Here is a 20,351-nt window from a genome sequence, read left to right on the forward strand (position 1 = left end):
CTACATCACCAGCGCATGATGCGGCCGAACGGCCACCACGTGGCCGCGACAGAGAAGCCTCTCAGCCCTCCACTCAAGCTGCACCCCGGCGCCGCTCAAAAAATACCAAGGCACGGGAAAATGCGCCAGGCCTGCGAGATATATTGGAGGACAAGGCAAGGCAAACAAGATCGATCTACGGATCGCGTGGGCACCCCACGGCACGAGACGGTAACCATCACTCCGGATACAGTCACTCCGGCCGGGTCGAACACAGTAGACAAAGCTCATTTGAGCTGCGTCGTGATATAGCCCAATACAGAGGCGCCGCACACCCACTATGCTTCACAGATGAAGTAATGGGTCATCAAATCCCTGAGGGTTTCAAACCCGTGAACATCGAATCATATGATGGCACAACAGATCCTGCGGTATGGATCGAGGACTATCTCCTTCATATCCACATGGCCCGCGGTGATGACCTACACGCCATCAAATACCTCCCACTCAAGCTTAAAGGACCAGCTCGGCATTGGCTTAACAGCTTGCCAGCAGAATCAATTGGTTGTTGGGAGGACCTGGAAGCCGCATTCCTCGACAATTTCCAGGGCACTTATGTGCGACCACCAGACGCCGATGACCTTAGCCACATAATTCAGCAATCAGAGGAATCGGCCAGACAATTCTGGACACGGTTCCTAACCAAGAAAAATCAAATCGTCGACTGTCCGGATGCAGAGCCCTAGCAGCCTTCAAGCATAACATCCGCGATGAGTGGCTTGCACAGCACCTAGGACAGGAAAAGCCGAAATCTATGGCAGACCTCACAACACTTATGACCCGCTTTTGCGCGGGAGAAGACAACTGGCTAGCTCGCAGCAATAACATGACCAAGAGCCATGGTAATTCGGATACCAAGGACAACAGTGGCAGGTCGCGTCGCAACAAGCAAAAGCGCCGCATTAACGACGACAATGCTGAGGATACGGCAGTTAATGCCGGATTCAGAGGCTCTAAACTCGGTCAGCGGAAAAAGCCATTCAAAAGAAATACTCCGGGCCCGTCCAGTTTGGACCGAATACTCGACCGCTCATGCCAGATACATGGCACCCCCGAAAAACCAGCCAATCACACCAATAGGGATTGTTGGGTGTTCAAGCAGGCAGGCAAGTTAAATGATGAAAGCAGAGACAAGGGGCTGCATAGCGATGACGAGGAGGAGCCCCGGCCGCCGAACAACAGTGGACAGAAAGGTTTTCCCCCACAAGTGCGGACGGTGAACATGATATACGCAACCCACGTCCCCAAGAGGGAGTGGAAGCGTGCGCTAAGGGACGTATACGCGATAGAGCCAGTCGCCCCAAAGTTCAACCCATGGTCTTCCTGCCCGATCACTTTTGATCGAAGGGACCACCCCACTAGCATCCGTCATGGCGGATTCGCCGCATTGGTTCTAGACCCAATTATTGACGGATTTCACCTCACTAGAGTCCTTATGGATGGCGGCAGCAGCCTGAACCTGCTTTACCAGGATACAGTGCGGAAAATGGGCATCGATCCCTCGAGGATAAAACCCACTAAAACGACCTTTAAAGGCATCATACCAGGTGTAGAGGCCAACTGTACAGGCTCAGTTACACTTGAAGTGGTCTTCGGATCTCCGGATAATTTCCGAAGCGAGGAGTTAATCTTCGACATAGTCCCGTTCCGCAGTGGCTATCACGCACTGCTCGGGCGAACCGCATTTCCCAAGTTCAATGCGGTGCCGCACTACGCATACCTCAAGCTCAAGATGCTAGGCCCTCGAGGCGTCATCACGGTCAATGGAAACACCGAACGCTCTCTCCGAACGGAGGAGCATACGGCGGCTATTGCAGCGGAAGTACAAAGCAGCCTCTCAAGGCAATTCTCCAGTCCGGCCATTAAACGTCTAGACACCGTCAAGCGCGCCCGGAGTAACCTACAACAAGACCGCCTGGCACGTTCCGAGCAAGCGTAGCAATGCGGCCCCAAACCCAGCCCTCGCGAACTTGCGAAACCAATGTTGCGCGTACATAACTACGCTCTGGAAATACCATTGGCACAGGGGTAGGGGCACCATCACGGCATGCCCGCAACGCGTCTTAAACCGCACTAGGGGCTGCTGATTTCTTAATTTTCTCTTATTTTCAGGACTACATTCTTCGGAAGGCTTGTCCGGCAGTACAATTGCCGCACAAACGATACAACCAGGGAAGTAGAAAGCTACGCCGCACCATGGAACTCTAAGGTGGTCTCTATAACAAGCAGTATACCTGTTTCACATAACATTCCACAGCTTGCCCCTGGAAAGGACATGTTAAATAGTCCCATCTTTTGCTTATTGCAGTATTTGTATCGTTCTGCTTTGATCGCAACTTTTTTTTAATAAACAATGCATAGCTTCCGTCTATTATTGTATTACTCTTTTTTACGAATATATGTTCATTAATGACATGTTGCACCCGTACACTTTGGTACGGCCAATACGCCAGGGGCTTAAGTACCCTCACAATACGGCGTGAGAAGTCCGAACACTTCCACAAGTGCGGCACCCCGAACTTATAGCATTATATGCATCGGCTTCGAATCATGTCTTGGGTCAATAGTTGGGTTTGCCCGGCTCCTATGTTTTGGTACCTTATGTTCCGTTATATCGGCTAAGGTAGCACTAGGAGAACTACTGCGCTTGTGCCCTAGTTGAGCTGGGCTAAGCACCTTAGTAGAGAAAGCTAAAACTGACCGTCATGATGAGGCGAGAGCTGGTCGCTGTTCGAGAGGTTTTCGAGTCCCTAAAGACTTATGCCGCTTAGAGCGAGGAGTCGGCTTTGTCCGGCCTAGGCGTGGATAGCGCCCCGAACTCGGTCTTCCGAACACTAGGGGCTTCGCTGAAATTTAAAATTATAGAATTCTATGGCTAAGTGAGAGTGTTCAAGCATTATAGTCCGATTGCCTTGTTCGTCGTGTTGAGCGCCTCCCTCGAAGGACCCAAGAATAGGAAAAAGAGCGCTCATGTTTATCCCGAACACCCCAGCACTCGTGGCATGGGGGCAGAAGCCGACGACTCGCCATCTCTCAAATTTGATAAACGGCCGCACAGAAGGTAATATTTTAAATTCAGAAAGCATTGCTTAGCGCACATGAACAAGTTTTCAGCGCACAGGACAAAACAAGCGAGTTTACTCAAAAATTACATCCCTGGAATATTCATCCGCCATAAGGCGGGCACCCTTCAGAACACCCTCATAATACATCTCGGGCTTGCGATGCTCCTTGCCTGGCGGTGGCCCGTCCTTCACAAGCTTCTCAGCACCCAGCTTGCCCCAGTGCACCTTCGCACGGGCAAGCGCCCTATGGGCACCCTCGTTGCATACGGAGCGCTTGACGACTTCGAGCCTTGGACAGGCCTCCACCAGCCGCCTCACCAGCCCGAAGTAGCTCCCAGGCATGGCCTCTCCAGGCCACAGCCGGACTATGAGGCCCTTCATGGCCTGTTCGGCCACCTTATGGAGCTCGACCAGCTGTTTCAGCTGGTCGCTTAAGGGCGCCGGGTGTTCGGCCTCAGCATACTGAGACCAGAACACCTTCTTCGTCGAACTTCCCTCCTCGGCTCGGTAGAAGGCGGCAGCATCCGACACGCTACGGGGCAAGTCTGTGAATGCTCTTGGAGAGCTCCGGATTTGGGTAAGTAGCAAGTAATTCACTTTTACGTGCTTGCTTTGCATAAAGAATGCCTTACCCGCCGCTATATTTTTTTATTGCCTCAACCTCCTGGAGTGCCTTCTGGGCTTCGGCCTTGGCAGACTTGGCATCTTCAATGGCCGCCGCGAGGTCAGACTCTCGCATCTTCGAGTCAAGCTCCAAACTCTCATGTTTTTTCATGAGAGCCTGGAGCTCTTGCCGCACCTCGCAAACCTGCGTCTCATGCTTCTCCCGCTAGGTGTGCTCCGTGACCGCCCTCTTCTCGGCCTCGGCCAGCGCTTGCTTAAGGGTCGCCACCTCAGTTGTGGCCCCTACAATAGCCACATTAATCCTGTCACTTTTTCCAATTGCACCTTTCACATATTTAAATAAGGTATTTCTTACCTTCCTACTCCTCGAGTTGCCTCTTGGCATGGCCGAGCTCGTTCTCGGACCGCGCGAGGTTTTGCTTCAGCGTGTCCACCTCCGCAGTCAGTGCGGCGGAGGCTAGCAGCGAAGCCTGCATACGCATATTGACTTGATTATGTTAGACTCCTGCGAATGTTATTAGATCCTCTTTTCGGCTTTTCTTTTCGAACGCCGAACAGAGCATCAGGGGCTACTGTCTATGCGGTAATATTTTTACATATTATTTACTTACCTCAAAGCCTGTTAGAAGGCTGGCACAGGCTTCAGTCAGTCCGCTCTTGGCGGACTGAACCTTCTGGATCACCGCACTCATAATAGTGTGGTGCTCCTCGTCGATGGAGGCGCTGTTAAGCACCTCCAGCAAATTGCCCGGTGCCTCCGGTTGGACGGAGGTCACGGGCTCGGTAGGCTTGCTCCTCTTGGAAGGAGGCTGCTTACCGGAGTCCGGAACCGTTGAAGGTTCCGGCGCGGTGTCCGGCTCAAAGCCGAACTTAGAGCCCTTGGGGGTTCTATCCCCTTCACGCCTGGAGTCCGGGAGGTCGCCTTGCGGCGCCTCCAGGACCACCTCCTCCTGGCTTGGAACCTATTGGGATGCCACCTCGGCGTCGTCCGTAGGGTGGGGGGAGGTAGCCGCCAGAAGCGAATTCACATCCGACGAATCCAGGGAGCCGCTCGACGACTCGTCGAGCCCGGCCTTGGGCGGACTGCATAGACATGTTCGACGTAAGGAAAAGCTATGCAATGGGGGAATACTATGAATCACTCTGGTATCCGGATACTTACGATCTCGCCAGGGGCTTGGCCCTGTGTGGCCACTCCTCTCCGCCGTCGTCGGCGTTGGTGGAGTAGTCCGGAGGAGGGGTCTTCCCCTTCTTGAACCCTTCGGCCTCCCTAGTTGGGGCGGCCTTCCTTTTCTTCCCTCCCCCCGCTGGAGGGGGAGAGGTCTCTTCTTCCTCCTCCTCGTCTCCATGGGAGGAGTGCGCCTTGGAGTCGTCGGATGATGAATCCGACACCTCCTGGCGCCGGGCACTCTTTCGAGGCCCCGTGGCCTTCTTCTTGGCCTTCTTCTCCGGCACCACATAGGGTGCCGGAACCAGCAGCTTCGCCAAGCGAGCGTCCGCTGGGCCTTCGGGCAAAGGAGCCGGACAGTTGATCTGTCCGGACGTCTCCTGCCAATCCTGTCAAAGGTAAGGGAGCTTAGATCCCGCATGGAGTCAAACCATGAAAAACTAATACCCTGTAAAAGGTAAAAACAGCTTACCGCACGAGCGTGACGCTGCGTGCTGAATCCGCGATCCTCGGTAGCGGATGCGGGGGCCTCGGCGCCCTTGAAAAGCACCTTCCAGGCATCTTCGTACGTCGTGTCGAAGAGCCTGCTCAGAGTTCGGTGTCGCGCCGGGTCAAACTCCCACAGGTTGAAAGCCCGTTGTTGACACGGGAGGATCCGGCGGATGAGCATAACCTGGACTACGTTGACAAGTTTGAGCTTCTTGTCCACTAGGGTTTGGACGCATGTTTGAAATCCGGTCAGCTCTCCTTGTTTACCCCACGACAGGCCCGTCTCTTTCCAGGAGGTGAGCCGTGTAGGGGGTCCGGATCAGAACTCGGGGGCTGTGACCCATTCAGGGTCGCGTGGCTCGGTGATGTAAAACCACCCCGATTGCCACCCCTTTAGGGTCTCCACGAAGGAGCCCTCGAGCCATAAGACGTTGGGCATCTTGCCCACCATGGCGCCTTCGCACTCCGCCTCGGTGCCGCACACCACCTTCGGCTTGACATTGAAAGTCTTGAGCCATAGGCCGAAATGGGGGCGGATGTGGAGGAAAGCCTCGCACACGACGATAAACGCCGAGATGTTGAGGACAAAGTTCGGGGCCAGATCGTGGAAATCCAGGCCATAGTAGAACATGAGCCCCCGAACAAATGGGTGGACAGGGAAGCCCAGTCCGCAGAGGAAATGGGGAAGGAACACCACCCTCGCATGGGGCCTAGGGGTGGGGATGAGCTGCCCCTCTTCGGGAAGCCGGTGCGCAATGTCGTTAGACAAGTATCCGGCCTTCCTCAGTTTTTTGATGAGTCCCTCCGTGGCGGAGGAGACCATCCACTTGCCTCCCGCTCCGGACATGGCTGGAGAAGGTTGAGGTGGGGTGTGCGGACTTGGGCGCTGGAGCTCGAGTGCGCGGAAATGGATAGGCAAAGGAGGAAGAAGGCGTGGATGAAAAGGTGGATCCTTATCCCCTTATATGGGTGGACGCGACTATGCGTCCCCACCAGCCTGGTAAAACTCGCTTATTTCCCAAGCGCCGTAATCAATGGCGCGGTTGGGTTACCCACGCCCGTATTGATGAGAATCCCGGAATAAGGGGACACGATCTCTGCTTTGACAAGACGTGCCAAGGAAACCGCCTCGCTAAACGCGCTGAGGTGGAACAGTAAAACGATTCGAATAAAGACTTGGCCATGGTGTGATGTCACGCTATGGAATACGTCAGCAGATTAGATTTGTGTAAATATTATTCTCTCTATGGTAATATGTGGAAACTTATTTTGCAGAGCCGGACACTACATTTGTATTCAAAATCTTCTATGAAGTACTTGGAGGAGGAACCCGCCTTGCAAAGCCGAAAACAATCTGCGCGCCGGACTCGTCGTCATTGAAGCCTGGTTCAGGGGCTACTGAGGGAGTCCTGAATTAAGGGGTGTCCGGATAGCCGGACTATACCTTCAGCCAGACTCCTGGACTATGAAGATACAAGATTGAAGACTTCGTCCCGTGTCCGGAAGGGACTTTCCTTGGCGTGGAAGGCAAGCTTGGCGATACGGATATGTAGATCTCCTACCATTGTAACCGACTCTGTGTAACCCTAGCCCTCTCCGGTGTCTATATAAACCGGAGGGTTTTAGTCCGTAGGAAGAACAACAATCATACCATAGGCTAGCTTCTAGAATTTAGCCTCCTTGATCTCGTGGTAGATCTACTCTTGTACTACCCATATCATCAATATTAATCAAGCAGGACATAGGGTTTTACCTCCATCAAGAGGGCCCATACCTGGATAAAACATCGTGTCCCCTGCCTCCTGTTACCATCCGCCTAGACGCACAATTCAGGACCCCCTACCCGAGATCTGCCGGTTTTGACACCGACAATTTGGGTTAGTAGTATTACAATAAAAAATACATAAAAATTATTGTATTTTATTATTGTATAGTTGTAGAATATTTCTTGAATAGTAGTAGCACATATGATGAATGATGGGTGATGACTGATGAGTTGGTTGACGAGTGGATTTTGTGTCACTTTTTAGAACTCATTTGTTGCTATTCATCAACCATGCTACCACGGTACCACCAGCGACTTGGTAGTACTCCATGTCCTCCAGTCTGGACTTGTCTTATCCGTTGGATCCATTGATTCCTCCTGGAGAAAGTTCTCAAGTCCTTTTGTCTTCAAAATCAGCAATGCCTGCTCAAGTAATTCTTGACACCCTCCATTTTGATATCATTTGGCACCAACTCTATTTTCTGTGTCAGCTCGGTACGAGAGATTATTGCATTGCTGGAGGATGCATCCCTGCCTTTGCAGTGAGAAGTTGAGCCATTTTTTCAAAAATTAGTTGAATCCCGTGATTCACCCACTCCCACAGTAGTGTAGACTGCAAAACTCACACAACTAGCAGAGTTGCTCCTCTTGCAATCAGGCTCAGCAACAATGTTTTCAACCAGGTTGTAGCACCTTCTCCTCTTGCAGATTCTTGAGCAGCACTAACTTAAGAACTAATTCCGGCAACCCACCTCTTATCTAGTTCTTGCAGAAGCCACGAGCTATCGTCCTCTTCGCTGCCAGCTTGTTCACCTTTTCTCTGCTCGCACAAATAGCACCCAACAGGCACCTCCATTGCTTCTCCCTTGTGAGCTACAAGCAGCCAGACTTAAAGGGGCCCTTACCCAGCTAGTTTAGTGTCAAAAACACTCTTATATTATGGGACAGAGGGAGTACCTTTCACCCTCACGTTCCAGCGCCGTAGGCCTGTAGGTCGTTGTACTCACGCGCGCAGCCAACCGCAACCTCCACAGCTCCACAACAGTTGCAACAGCACCTTCGCCTGGACAATACTCCTCTGCCTGGGACTGTTGTCATACATTGAGCTTATTCTCTGTCTGCACAATTGTCCACAAGCACTGAAGCTCTACACACCGCCGATTACTCTCCCTACAATCCTCTCCATATCTCACGCTCCGCTCCAATCCAACCACCGCAACACCCAGGTTGGGCTTCGGCTTTCTGCATGACCACAAACCGCCCAACAACTTCCTCTGCAGCATGAAGTCGCCGACATATCACAACCAGCAGCTAGGGCTCGGTCACCATCATCTAAGCTTTGACACCATGAAGGCTAGTGTGGGGAAACCTCTAGAATCACTAATATGCTCCCTTGGTGCAAACAGAGTACACCATATATGTTCAAACACACACGCGTGCCCCCCCCCCCCCCCCCCCACCCCACACACACACACAAGACTAAACGCCCATACTCTCATCTCAGGCGATGGACGTGTGGTGGAAGAGTCTGGCTATATTGTAGGGAGCCGTTTGTAAGTTATTTTGTACTGGCTTTTAGAAACTAGGCAGTACCCCGCACATGATGTTGTAGAAATTGGTGGCTATAGATTTTGATGAAATTGGAACATCAATATTTTATTACTGTATAGATGTAAAATATGTATAGAGTATATGTAGTATAATAGTTTTCACAAGCATGGTTGCTTGTTGTTGTAGACTTTTCTCATGCACTAGTAATCACGTACGTGCAATGCACGTATTAAGTAATAAATATAATTTACAATAGATATTATGTACCTAGTATTTATTACTGTTCATCTCCTTGTTAAACAGAGAACATATATGTGAGCCCCCCTTTTTTTGACATCATATATGCAAGCCCTCTTAATGATAGTATAATACTAAGTGCAAGCTAGATTATGTAGGGGGGTACATCACCTATAGCAAATTTATTTTCCAAGCTAGTTCAGGTAAGGACCAAGAATCTATCTATCGATTAATATATCCACTAATTGAGCACATGTGTTGGTGCGACAATATTTTCATGATTCGTATCACGCAAAAAAATAGTCTTACTCTTAAGAGGCCGAGAAATTAAGTCACTACATGATCAAGGTCTATTACAATCTGAGATGCACTAATCATCACTGACTCTGCCATCATCTGTTGTAAAATTTACAAGATAATTCATGAATAGATAATAAATTAATAATAAAATATGCGTACAATGGTGCAGATGAATCTTGAAGTACAACAAGTGAAATGTATAGAATGGTGTATCGACTTACAGAAGGTGCGTTTAAAATAGACGTCAAAGAGCATCAATATTTGTTTTCCAAGCAGATGCCCTCAAACTTCGTGAAGAAAGAAAGCTGAATGAAAAATTCCTTGAATCAGAGAGACTGTTACATCACTTTACTCGTACAGAGCTGACCACATTTCTCTTGGTCCTTGCTTTCAGAAGTTGCTTAATATGTCTGCATTACGGTAATTGATTTTCTATTTCGGGCTTCCAAGTCATCTTCTATATAGGAAGCCGGGACAAGTGCAATGGTGGGAAGGAACCAGCGCCTATGAGATGATAAGCATGTTGTGGCATTTGACAGAACTCCTCTGAACCTTGTACTCGTAACACAGTAAAAAAATATCAGGAAGGTACTCTCAAGAAAGTCAAAAGCCAAAATATCACCAATCTTACCTCACATTTATCGACAGCAGTGCATCCGTCTGTCTCAGAGCTCACATACAACTACAGTAATGAAACTTTGCCTTGGGTTCAGTAACTGGACTCTAATCTCCGACATTTACTTTGAAAAAATAAAGTTGTGGACATGTTTCTGATAAAAAAAAGGAACCCGATCACATGGCGCAACAATACTTATAGACACAAATCATCAGCAGAGAGTACTCAATGATTAAACAAGGAACAATTCTGAACTTTTCTAAATAACTCCCCATACGAGCAGATCCAATTCTGAATCTAAAATTCCAAATAACTCTCCATAATTCACTGGATGACATTCTGAAGTTATCAATTTTTCACAACTCAATTATGGAGCAAATTAGGCAATAAAAATGCCCCTACAACGAAAAGGCTATGAAGTGAACATCTAGGAAACATAGTACATATTCATGTCGTAGAAATTAGAATGGCATTCCGTTAACTCGTCCATAAGTAAACATCTTACTTCCTCGACAACAATATATTCCATGGTGCCTTTAGTAAGTTCCTCACTAACCTCGAGAAGGGCTTTCCTTTTTTTCGAAAAGGGGGGTATGCCCCAGCCTCTGCATCTGAATGATGCATACGGCCAATATTATTAATAAGCAAAATATTCAACATAAGTCGCCAAGTCTCGAACAAAAAAGAAAGAAAAAGGCTCCAAAAGAGCTGAAATAAAATAGGCAAAGCCACAACCGGCTGGCATAAGAAGACAAGAGCACTACATGCCTATCCTATCACATGACCGCCATCCAAACCGATTGAAAATATCCCATGCTACCGTCTCCCATCGGGTAGACCCAGTAACCAAACGCTCCCTGGCCTTCGTCGGAGTGAGTAACGACCACATACGGACCAATGCAGTGGCTCTGAAGATAACCTGTAAAAAGTTGATATTTGTTGTTCTGTTAAAAACCAAATCATTTCTGCAATTCCAGATTGCTCATAATAAAGCACACACTCCTACACGAATGTGTCTCGCTATATCATAATTTATCCCGTCAATTCACATCCCAAATAACGTATTGATAGAATTCGGTGGAGTAATATTGAAAGCTATATGGACCGACCGCCACATAATTTTTGCCATTGGACAATCCAGAAAAAGATGTTTGATTGATTTGTGTTGGTCGCAGAAACTACATCTGGTAGATCCTGTCCAATTACGTTTTGCCAAATTATCCTTGGTTAAAATAACTTGTTTATGCACGAACCACATAAACACTTTGATTTTCAAAGGAACTTTAACTTTCCAAACATGTTTCGATCTAGGAAGCACACTAGAGTTGATAACATCCGGATACATGGATTTCACCGAGAATTCACCATTCTTAGTTAGTTTCCAACATAACTGATCGGGTTGTTGGGACAGCTGAACATCCATTAATCTTTGAACAAAATTGAGCCAAGCTTCCCAACGGGCTCCCACTAGCGTCCTCCTAAATTGAATATTAAGCGGAATGGATTGCATAACTGTTGCAACGTAAGCATTTCTACGCTGAACAATGTTATACAGTGAAGGATATTGGAGCGCGAGGGGCGTCTCCCCTAGTCATGTATCCTCCCAAAACCTCGTAGCAGTACCATTTCCAAGTATGAATTTTGTCCTATTGAAGAAGAGTGGTTTAACTCTCATCAGTCCTTTCCAAAATGGCGAATCAATCGGCCTGACTGTCATCTGGGACAAAGTTCTTGAATGGAGGTACTTGTTTCGCAAAATTTGAGCGACTGGATTACACAACAGTTTGTACACCATGAGAAGGAGGTGGTACCTGCCAAAGGCAGTTGTATAGCACGATCCACTTGAAAGCAAAAGGACTGGGGCGGCATGGATCCCTGTATACAAATAAAAAGAAGGCGTCAATACTCAATATACATACAATTGAAAAGAGGGCGTCAATATACAGCTGACATTCCCTTGGGTGTAACCCGAGCGAATGACCGTTCTCCAAAACAGGTAGGAATTGTAACGCCCTGACCAAACACATCAGTTCCTAGCCGTTGCGCTTGGGATCTAAACTGGCCTTACGTAAACACTAGTATTTCATGCGCATTTGTTTTCTCACTCGTGCACGCACTAAATTTGGATGTTTCTTTCGGATGGCGCCCTAAAAAGCAGGTGTACCTTGTTGATATGAGTAATATATCATTTTCTTAAGCCTAGATGTCACACGAACAAGCAAACATTTTCTTTCATTGAAAAAACTTTAAGCGAATGCTCAATAAATGTGATGTTGTATAAGGAGTTGCCATGTTGTAAACTAAAAATTGCCATTCAGGATTTGCCATACTAGCTGAATGAAATCGTCATGCTACATCAACGGAAAAAGGTGATAATTGACATGCTCTAAAAACATAAATTATCATCGTCTGTGAATGTGTTCGCCCATATTGACATCCTGAGCGAACCAATTAGTGCTTAGTGCCAACACCTCGTAGTTTGCTCAAAAGGATGTATTTGCAGTGAACACTTCAGGATTGGTGCGTGGGACCCGACATGCACGAGGTCGTTCGCTCGGACTCCTTAAAAATCTGACATCAGCCTTCTAACATTTAGGTAAAAAAAGATAGCAGGACCAGACAACTGTTTGGCAAATGCATCAAGTACAAATGAGCAGAAAAATTGCATATAATGCCTACAAAAATAGTGAAGTTAACATCATGTCAGTGCAACATAAACTAACATTTAAACACAATGCAAGCCCAGAAGCAACCATGTAATACTGGCCTCAAGCTTCCCTTCAAGCTCCATGGAAGATTCAGAGGTTGGGGCGCGTCGCATGATTCTTTTAACTTTTTGTAGTTAGACAATGCTCGAGCGGCCGTCCTATGTCATGCTGAGACTGGAAGAAGAATGCTAGTTAATACTCCCTCCGTTTTTATTTACTCCGCATATTAGAGTTGACTGAAGTCAAACTTTGTAAAGTTTGACCAAATGTGTAGAAAAAATATAAATATTTAGCATAACAAATCTATATGATGTGAAAGTACATTCAACAACGAATCTAATGGTATTGATTTGTTATATATGTTAATATTTTTGTCTATAAACTTTGTCAAAGTTTGTAAAGCTTGATTTTGACCAAAACTAATATGCGGAGTAAATAAAAACGGAGGGAGTATAAGGACAATGTATTGACTGTTTAGGAAAATTAAGCGCCATCATTCAAGATGAACATCTCTGCTTGCATTTGGATAATGCCTTGACTGAAACCTTCATTGATCACCTGTTTCCAAATTCAGTTGAACATGTCTCACGAGCAAACAAGTTTCAGACTCAGGGTCATCGGCAATGCTAACCATCAAAGTTTGCTCTGAAGCATCAAAGGGAGCCAGCCATGCTTTGGAGGACGCTGCCTCAGACTATGAGCATAAGCTATACACTACAACCTCAGCGTTTGCACTCAAATCCTCAAAAGATCGGCAGGCGGAAGATTTGTACCACCAAACTATGATTGTGACAGCACGAAATCCGACGGTAGCCACCTTATCGTCAGAGAGACAGAAGAGGTGGCGAGCGAAGGAGTAGTTAAACGTCAGTTGAGTAGCAGATTCAGGAACCTGATCACATAGGACAGAAGAGGTGCCATTCTTCAATAGAAGCCGCAAGTAAAATTTAATTTTGGGCTCAGCCTTCACTTTTAAGAAAAAGGGTTTTCCCCCGCTTTCTATTACAAAGCAATCAACTGATACAGCCAACGATAGGTGCTGGGGCAGAAGCAGCACAATCACACCCAAAAGAAACAAAGAGAAAAAATGCCGACAACGGCGGATCGACGGAAACGAAGAAGCTTCACGACCACTGCGCCCACCGAAGATCTTCCACCAAGCTCCAAGGCTCCGAAGCACCGGTACCAATTAACACCTTCAAGAAGGACTGCGACGATGACGACGCTGCTGCCAAGGGTTTCCCCCGGTACGCAACGAGGCGAGAGGAAGGGTCACCCCCGACGCCCTCCAGGAAGGTCCGGCGGCACCCACCGGCATCGCCACGTCGGTGTCGGACAGCCCGACGGAGTTTCCCCCGATCACAACCTTCACCTCGGATGCTCTAGACCCTGCCACCAAACCGACCACCATCTTGCGCCACCGCGGTCATGAAGCCTCCACGCCGTCTCACCACGGCACCACAAAGTGAGGCCTGCACAATGGGGAATAGGAGTTGGGACTAGGGGCTGCAGCACCGTCGGCACGGGGAGGGCACGACCTCCACCGTCAACGACGGTAGCCGACCGGACACAGTAGCAGGAGCATACCAGGCCCGTGGGCCCACAGGCCCGGCCGGGACCTAGCGCCCGTAAAGCTCCCGCCACGGCGCTACAGCAGGCACGCCATCGGCGTCACCGCCCCCATCCGAGCAGCTCCTCCTCCACACCACACAGACGACGACGAAGCCACGCCAGGGAGCCGGCCCGCTAGGACCCAGATGGGCCCCGCAGGGCCAGATCTGGGCCAGGGGCGCGCCGGCGGCCAACCAATGCCACCACGCCTTCTCGGCGCCAAGGGGCCACGCCACCACCTCGCGCGCTGCCGGCCACTGCCGCCGAGCCGAGGAGCACCGCCGCCGCCCATGCCCCACACAGGTAGCCTCGCGCGCGGGGACAAGCCGTCCCGCCGCCACCAACACCACCCGGCCAGGCGCCGGGGGCAACCGTCGGCGGCGGCAGGGAGGGAAGAGGAAAGGAAGGTGGCCGAAGAAGGGAGGGGCTCACGCCGCCCCGGCCACCTCCCGGGGAGGCGGCACAGGGGCGGAACCGGGAGGGGGAGAGGGGGGAGAAGTGGGGGCGGGGACGGCCGGCGGCGGCGGGGGGAGTGAGGGAGGAACCCTAGAGGACGGGCCAAATCAAGTAGAACTCGACCGTGGGTGATTCCTCACAGCCTTCACTTTCCAGTTTCCAAACACTATCCAAGAGTGGTTGAGGGGAGTTTGCAGCAAAGTGAAATCCATATGCAAGGCAGCCGAAGCGACCATCCGCCGTTAGTAGCCATCGAATATCATACGGGCCCATGGACAACTTAACAGACCACACTTAGTCCCACAAAACAATGAACTGACCTAGTTCATCTTCACTATTCATCCTCAGCAGGTCACACATCCAACCATTTAGTTCCAAAGTTTCTTTGACAGTAATATTCTTCTGGCAACCCGAAAGAGGCATCCAAAAACCCACTTTAGCTGCATCACCAAGCTCAATGTGTGTGCAACAGTGCAAACAGAGAACATATAGCTTTATGCCTTTTATCAATAATTATCACAGGGGGTAGGGCTGCCAGACCAAGGTATCTTGATGCCCAAACTAAAACAAGCAGGTGCAATGCTCTACTAACACAAGCAGTGTCCTTGATGCCCAAACCACCGGCATTCTTGGGGGAGCAAACAGAGCGCCAATTCATTGGGACATTTCCTCCCCTTAGCCTCCTCATCCACGTTCCAAAGAAAATTTCTTGTCCATTCTCTTGGTTGTCCATTTGATTGGAGCAAAAACAGGGAGGAAATAAGTTGCAGTGGCCGTGAAGAAAGCATTAACCAATGTCAATCTCAGGTTTGCTGTGATGTTCTGTTCTATAATATTTCAGGTTTTCAGTTCATGCTCAACGTATTATAATTCTGATGTTCTATAACTCCAAATTTATTTACTGGCCCTGAAGATACGTGATCCCAATCCACTTTATTTGAAGTTACCATCTTCAATTGTTACCAGTCCACTGGTTTCATAACAGCCCTCAAGGTGTGCAAGAACAAAAGACAGCATGAACCTTTTGTTTTGTGCTGTTTAAATAATGATTCACAGAAAATCGATCAAGTGTTGATTATTTCTTAAACTATGGTCAGGAGAATCATGCCTCTTGGTGCTCGTCAATGCGTTCAAAACAGCTAGTAGAGCCAAACCATCAAGAGTGTTACAACCAACGGTTTTTAGAGGTAGAGATGGCAATCATTCAGAAGTTCAGATTGAAATGGCATATATTACAACATACTGACCTTTATCCTCTCATCGTGCTAAATCCATGTATCCAAGTTAGCAATTCCAACATTTTCCAGTGCATTTGTCGTCACCACCAACTTCACGCACTATTTAGAACAAGAGATTACACTCATACATAACTTAAGAGCAAAATCATATACTGTAAAAATCATGAATTGTTGACATTCGCGTATGACAGGAAAGGCACTAGGTAATATACTTGATTTACTGGGAAAATAAATGTATGCCCTAGGTAACATACTTGATTTAGCAGAAAATCAACACAGATGTCGTCAATTAGCATATCCACATATGCATATGTGGAAGCATTGCCAGAAGCCCAGAACCGAACACAGTTTATAAAAGAGAACATGGGTAAAAAAAGTACCTCTGGTGGCATGGTGTCTTGAAGATCGTTTCTTTTGTAAAGATCCTCAAATTTCTTATGTACCAGCAGATTTTGTATTGGCTTGAACAGGCAACATGGATCAAAAAATGAAGCCACTTTCTCATGAAAGACACTCCTTCCCAAAAAACATGTGGTTCAGGACTGATAACATGAAGGTGTCTCCTGCCTTCCTCGTTGAACCCAGGTTGTGCTTCAGAAGTTAGTTCCGAATAACAGCAACGAAACACAAAGCAAAGCCATCTTCCAAATAATTAAATTTTCAGGACATTTAGATAACACAGACGTGACCATGAGCAATCAATACAAACCACAGATAAATATGGTAGAAATGTCCCTTAACAGTGACAAATGTTCGTATTTCCGCCTAATACATGTCTAACAAAACACCAAGTGCACTAATCTTCTTTAATTATGCCAAAAAATTAAGCCAACAAATTTGGTATAACAAGCCAGCATAATATATAATAACTTAGTTCGCTACTCATTACTTATAATCCATCAAGTTACTTAATAACAATAATATAACTTAGTGCACCACATTATTACATCACGATTAACATAGTTCACTACATCATTGCATCACTTCATTACATCAGAACTAAGTTTACCAAGTCACAGGATTACAGCCTAAAGTCCATCAAGGACCAGACAATCCTGAATCCGAACTCCCCAGCACCACACGTAATTTTCTCTTCATCTACACCAGTGCGGCGTGGAGTGAAATCAAAGGTTCGTTCAGGACAAACACCAGCAGCCTCATTATTTATGCAAAACATCACATTTCTTTCCAGACAGATAGTAATGACACTTCGCCGGAGTTTGATAACTCCACTTTCATCACTTGTAACCACGCCATCTGCTGTGCTATCATGAATCACAATCGTTTGTTCATTGTCCAGCTTGCGAGCTTTATCCGCGATGCCAACTGTTATATTTCCTTTAAAAAGCCCCTCAATGAGCTTGATTTCAAAGGTGCACTCGACTGCATTCAGGACAGTTGTGAATCTCACTTCTGTAGTGCTGAGCCAGCTCTCAAGGGTTTCACTTCTAACCATGACATCTTTCTCTCTAGACAGTACTCGGCCATCAATGCTTATTAGACCCTTGCTAAATGGCCTGTCTGGAACTCCTTCTTCCCTTATTTTAAGATCTATCTCTAGATAGATGAAATCAACCAGCACTAGACCTCGATATGGGCCAGTTAAAATCAGCATTCCATCCTATGAAAAGAATAGCACGAGAGGTTAGAGTATGCTCATCCAAACACTGCTCAAAATGAAGATTGGAAGCATGCCATAAAAGCTACTCCATTTATATGCAGATGACTGTCTGGATCGACAACCACCAGCACTAAGATGACTCCATTTAGATGCCAATTAACAGTTGATATTAAATGCATCACCTGATAAAACGAAACCCGATTGGAACGAACTTAGAAGCAAGGATGTACCTTGTTGAGATGCTGGCAATCATCTCTATTGCGGTGAAAGAGATAAATGCACTTGTAGTCAATGCTGTCTCTGGCAATGACACGGCCATAGACATTGACTGGGAAGCCTACATCTGAGGAGACTATGCTGACGGAGAGGATGTTTGCAGAGTCTTCTAGCCCAAATTCATCTTGGTAGATACTATCGGTGTATCGCATTGGAGGGACAGACGCTGCGACGAATAAACAAAATATATCTGTCAGATTATTTCATCACAATAAAAAGCTCCAGTTTGTGTTTTTCCCGTTTATATCCCACTGAGTTAAACCATCTAATATTCTTATTTTGACTTGCGAGTTAACTACAAGAGAAAGCTATCATCTCACCATTCGAACCAAGTTAATTTAAATTTTAGCGAAATCAGTGATTCCTGTTGTTAAGCGATAAACATATGAATCAAATCTATGTATATGAATTGAGATTCGCTGTTAACTTCAAGAGGAAACTATCATCTCACCATCTGTAGGAAGTTAATTTCAGTTTTAGCCAAATCAGTGAGTTCCTGATGTTAATTGAAACTGAATCCAATCTAGTAAACGGACTGAGATTTGCTTTTTACTGCTATGCATCAACAATCAACATGGCATGTCAGAGGATTCTCCTAACAGAGGATTATGCAGGTGAAACGTACTAATTCAGTCCCCATGCATACTGTCAATCAGACAATTCTACAAATATAAAGCCAAAAGAGAAGAGTACTACACCGGCTTCAGAAACGGAGAGGCCACTTACACTCTTCGTTGATGTCAAAGACGGAGAAATCTCTGAGAAAGAATCGGGTGTAGACGTCGCGCTCGACCTTGGGATCATACTCGATGATGGAGTCCATGACCGCATCGTGTGCCTCGCGTCTCCGCCGGTTCTCCTCCGTCCTCCGCGCCTTCTCCTCTTCCTCCCGCCGGCGCCTCTCCACCTCCTCCTCCGCCCAGGCATCCCAATCCTCACTGTCATAGAAGAAAGGCTCGAAGCCCTCCACCTCCTCCTCGGACTCCAACTGCTCTACGGACGCCATGATTAATGAATCCTTACTCGCCGCCGCCTCCGAGCAAATCGAGCAAACCCTAACAGCGCCGCTGTCGACCCCTTTCCTCTTTGTTCATTCTTATGCTGCTAGTGCTTTGGGCTGGGCTAAGGCCCAGGTGACTTATCAGCGGGTACCGCTGCCACTTGTTGGGCCAAGGCAAAGCAACCTCTTTATCTCTATACTTACTTAACTTACTAGTAAGCGTGCACGTGCAACGCACGTCTTGATTAATATAAATGATAACGGTCACACAAATTTATAAACTATATTGGATGTTGTACAATTTAGCCATAACTTCGAATATCGTGTCAACTAAAATTGATTTCCATCCATTGTTTAGATCATATACATAGTATTTTGAAAATTCCACTGATCACATAAATAATAATAATAGGTACACCCATTTCACAATGCAATGCAACTTGTGTTAAAGGACAAAAAAGGGAAAACATGTACCATAAAAAGATAATCTATAAAACTTGTGGAAGAGTCACAAAATCAAGAAAATAACGAATGAATATGTCCTCTAGTTTAGGCTCCAGGCAATGTGGAGGTAACTCCAGTAATACATGTTAGGATTCAGCTGCACCCAACTCTTCTATTTTATCCTCTTAACTATCTACAAACTGTACTCAACCACATCAGTGATGCGCCATCACCACGACAACCAGCACCAATTCCTTTATGCTCTCCTTCATCCTTTCGTCACTGGCGACAACCTGTACCCTGTCCAACCACGCACCACCCTTGGCATGCAGAGCCACACCATAGTTGGATGCTAACAATATTGATCCAGGCGTGACCACACAGGCGAGCACTTTACAACTGGTATATATACATGTAACAATATGTAAATAACCAAAGAACAACAGCCAAACTACCAGATCAGAAATGTATTTGCCGAAGTCCAGGAACCGATCAGTTCAAGAAAGATACATGGGTGTTCAATGCGCTTTGAGCAAAATGATTAAATATAAATTTCAATTAGAAGCGGCCGCAATGGTACATTGTTCCTGGAGTGAGGCATACCGTGCCACTAATATATTTATGTTAGGAAGACAATTAAAATGATTCTCTGAGCAAATATAATTTTACATATTCCTTCCAAATAGTACATCAAGGCAATGCTATTGTGCATGTCAAGGCATAGTACATCTATGAGCAGTGTTATTGTGGAAGTGAAGGCAGAGTATGACAACTTAGAAAATGCATGCAAGAGAACCTCCCGTTTCAAAAATACCCTATTTTACTTTTCAAGTGTTTAGAATTTTCCATCAAATAATTTGAAATTTCCCACATTATTCATGGCCAGAGAACTGGATAGTTTTATATCGCTCATAAGCAGACTACTTTAATTTAAAGAAGCAACTATTCTAGACCTATATGATTAATTTTAAGGAAGTGTAAAAAAATACACTGCAGGAAACATGACTTACGGGTTGAGGTGTCATCTAAATAAAATTAATAAATTATTAGCATTAAGGGTATTCCAGTTCGGAAGGGCACAACAAATAAAGCTATTGGCTGTGATAATAGTCAATGTCTTCACTCATTTTCCATTCAAAGTTG

The 20,351-nt window shown here is 46.8% G+C and overlaps 1 protein-coding gene across 1 annotated transcript; it reads right to left on the bottom strand.

The window, feature by feature from the left end:
• Positions 1 to 16,690: 16,690 nt before the first annotated feature.
• LOC125532595 (uncharacterized) lies at positions 16,691 to 18,839 on the bottom strand. Its single transcript, XM_087544602.1, has 3 exons — positions 18,491 to 18,839; positions 17,719 to 17,930; positions 16,691 to 17,488 (listed from the first exon to the last, which is right to left on the bottom strand). Exons 1-3 carry the CDS (start codon positions 18,768 to 18,770, stop codon positions 16,889 to 16,891), a joined length of 1,092 nt encoding a protein of 363 aa, XP_087400728.1. The 5' UTR covers positions 18,771 to 18,839; the 3' UTR covers positions 16,691 to 16,888.
• Positions 18,840 to 20,351: the final 1,512 nt, after the last annotated feature.

Source organism: Triticum urartu, chromosome 1A, assembly GCF_056163025.1.
Source record: "Triticum urartu cultivar PI428250 chromosome 1A, HENAU_Tu73, whole genome shotgun sequence".
NCBI classification, from domain to species: Eukaryota; Viridiplantae; Streptophyta; class Magnoliopsida; order Poales; family Poaceae; genus Triticum; species Triticum urartu.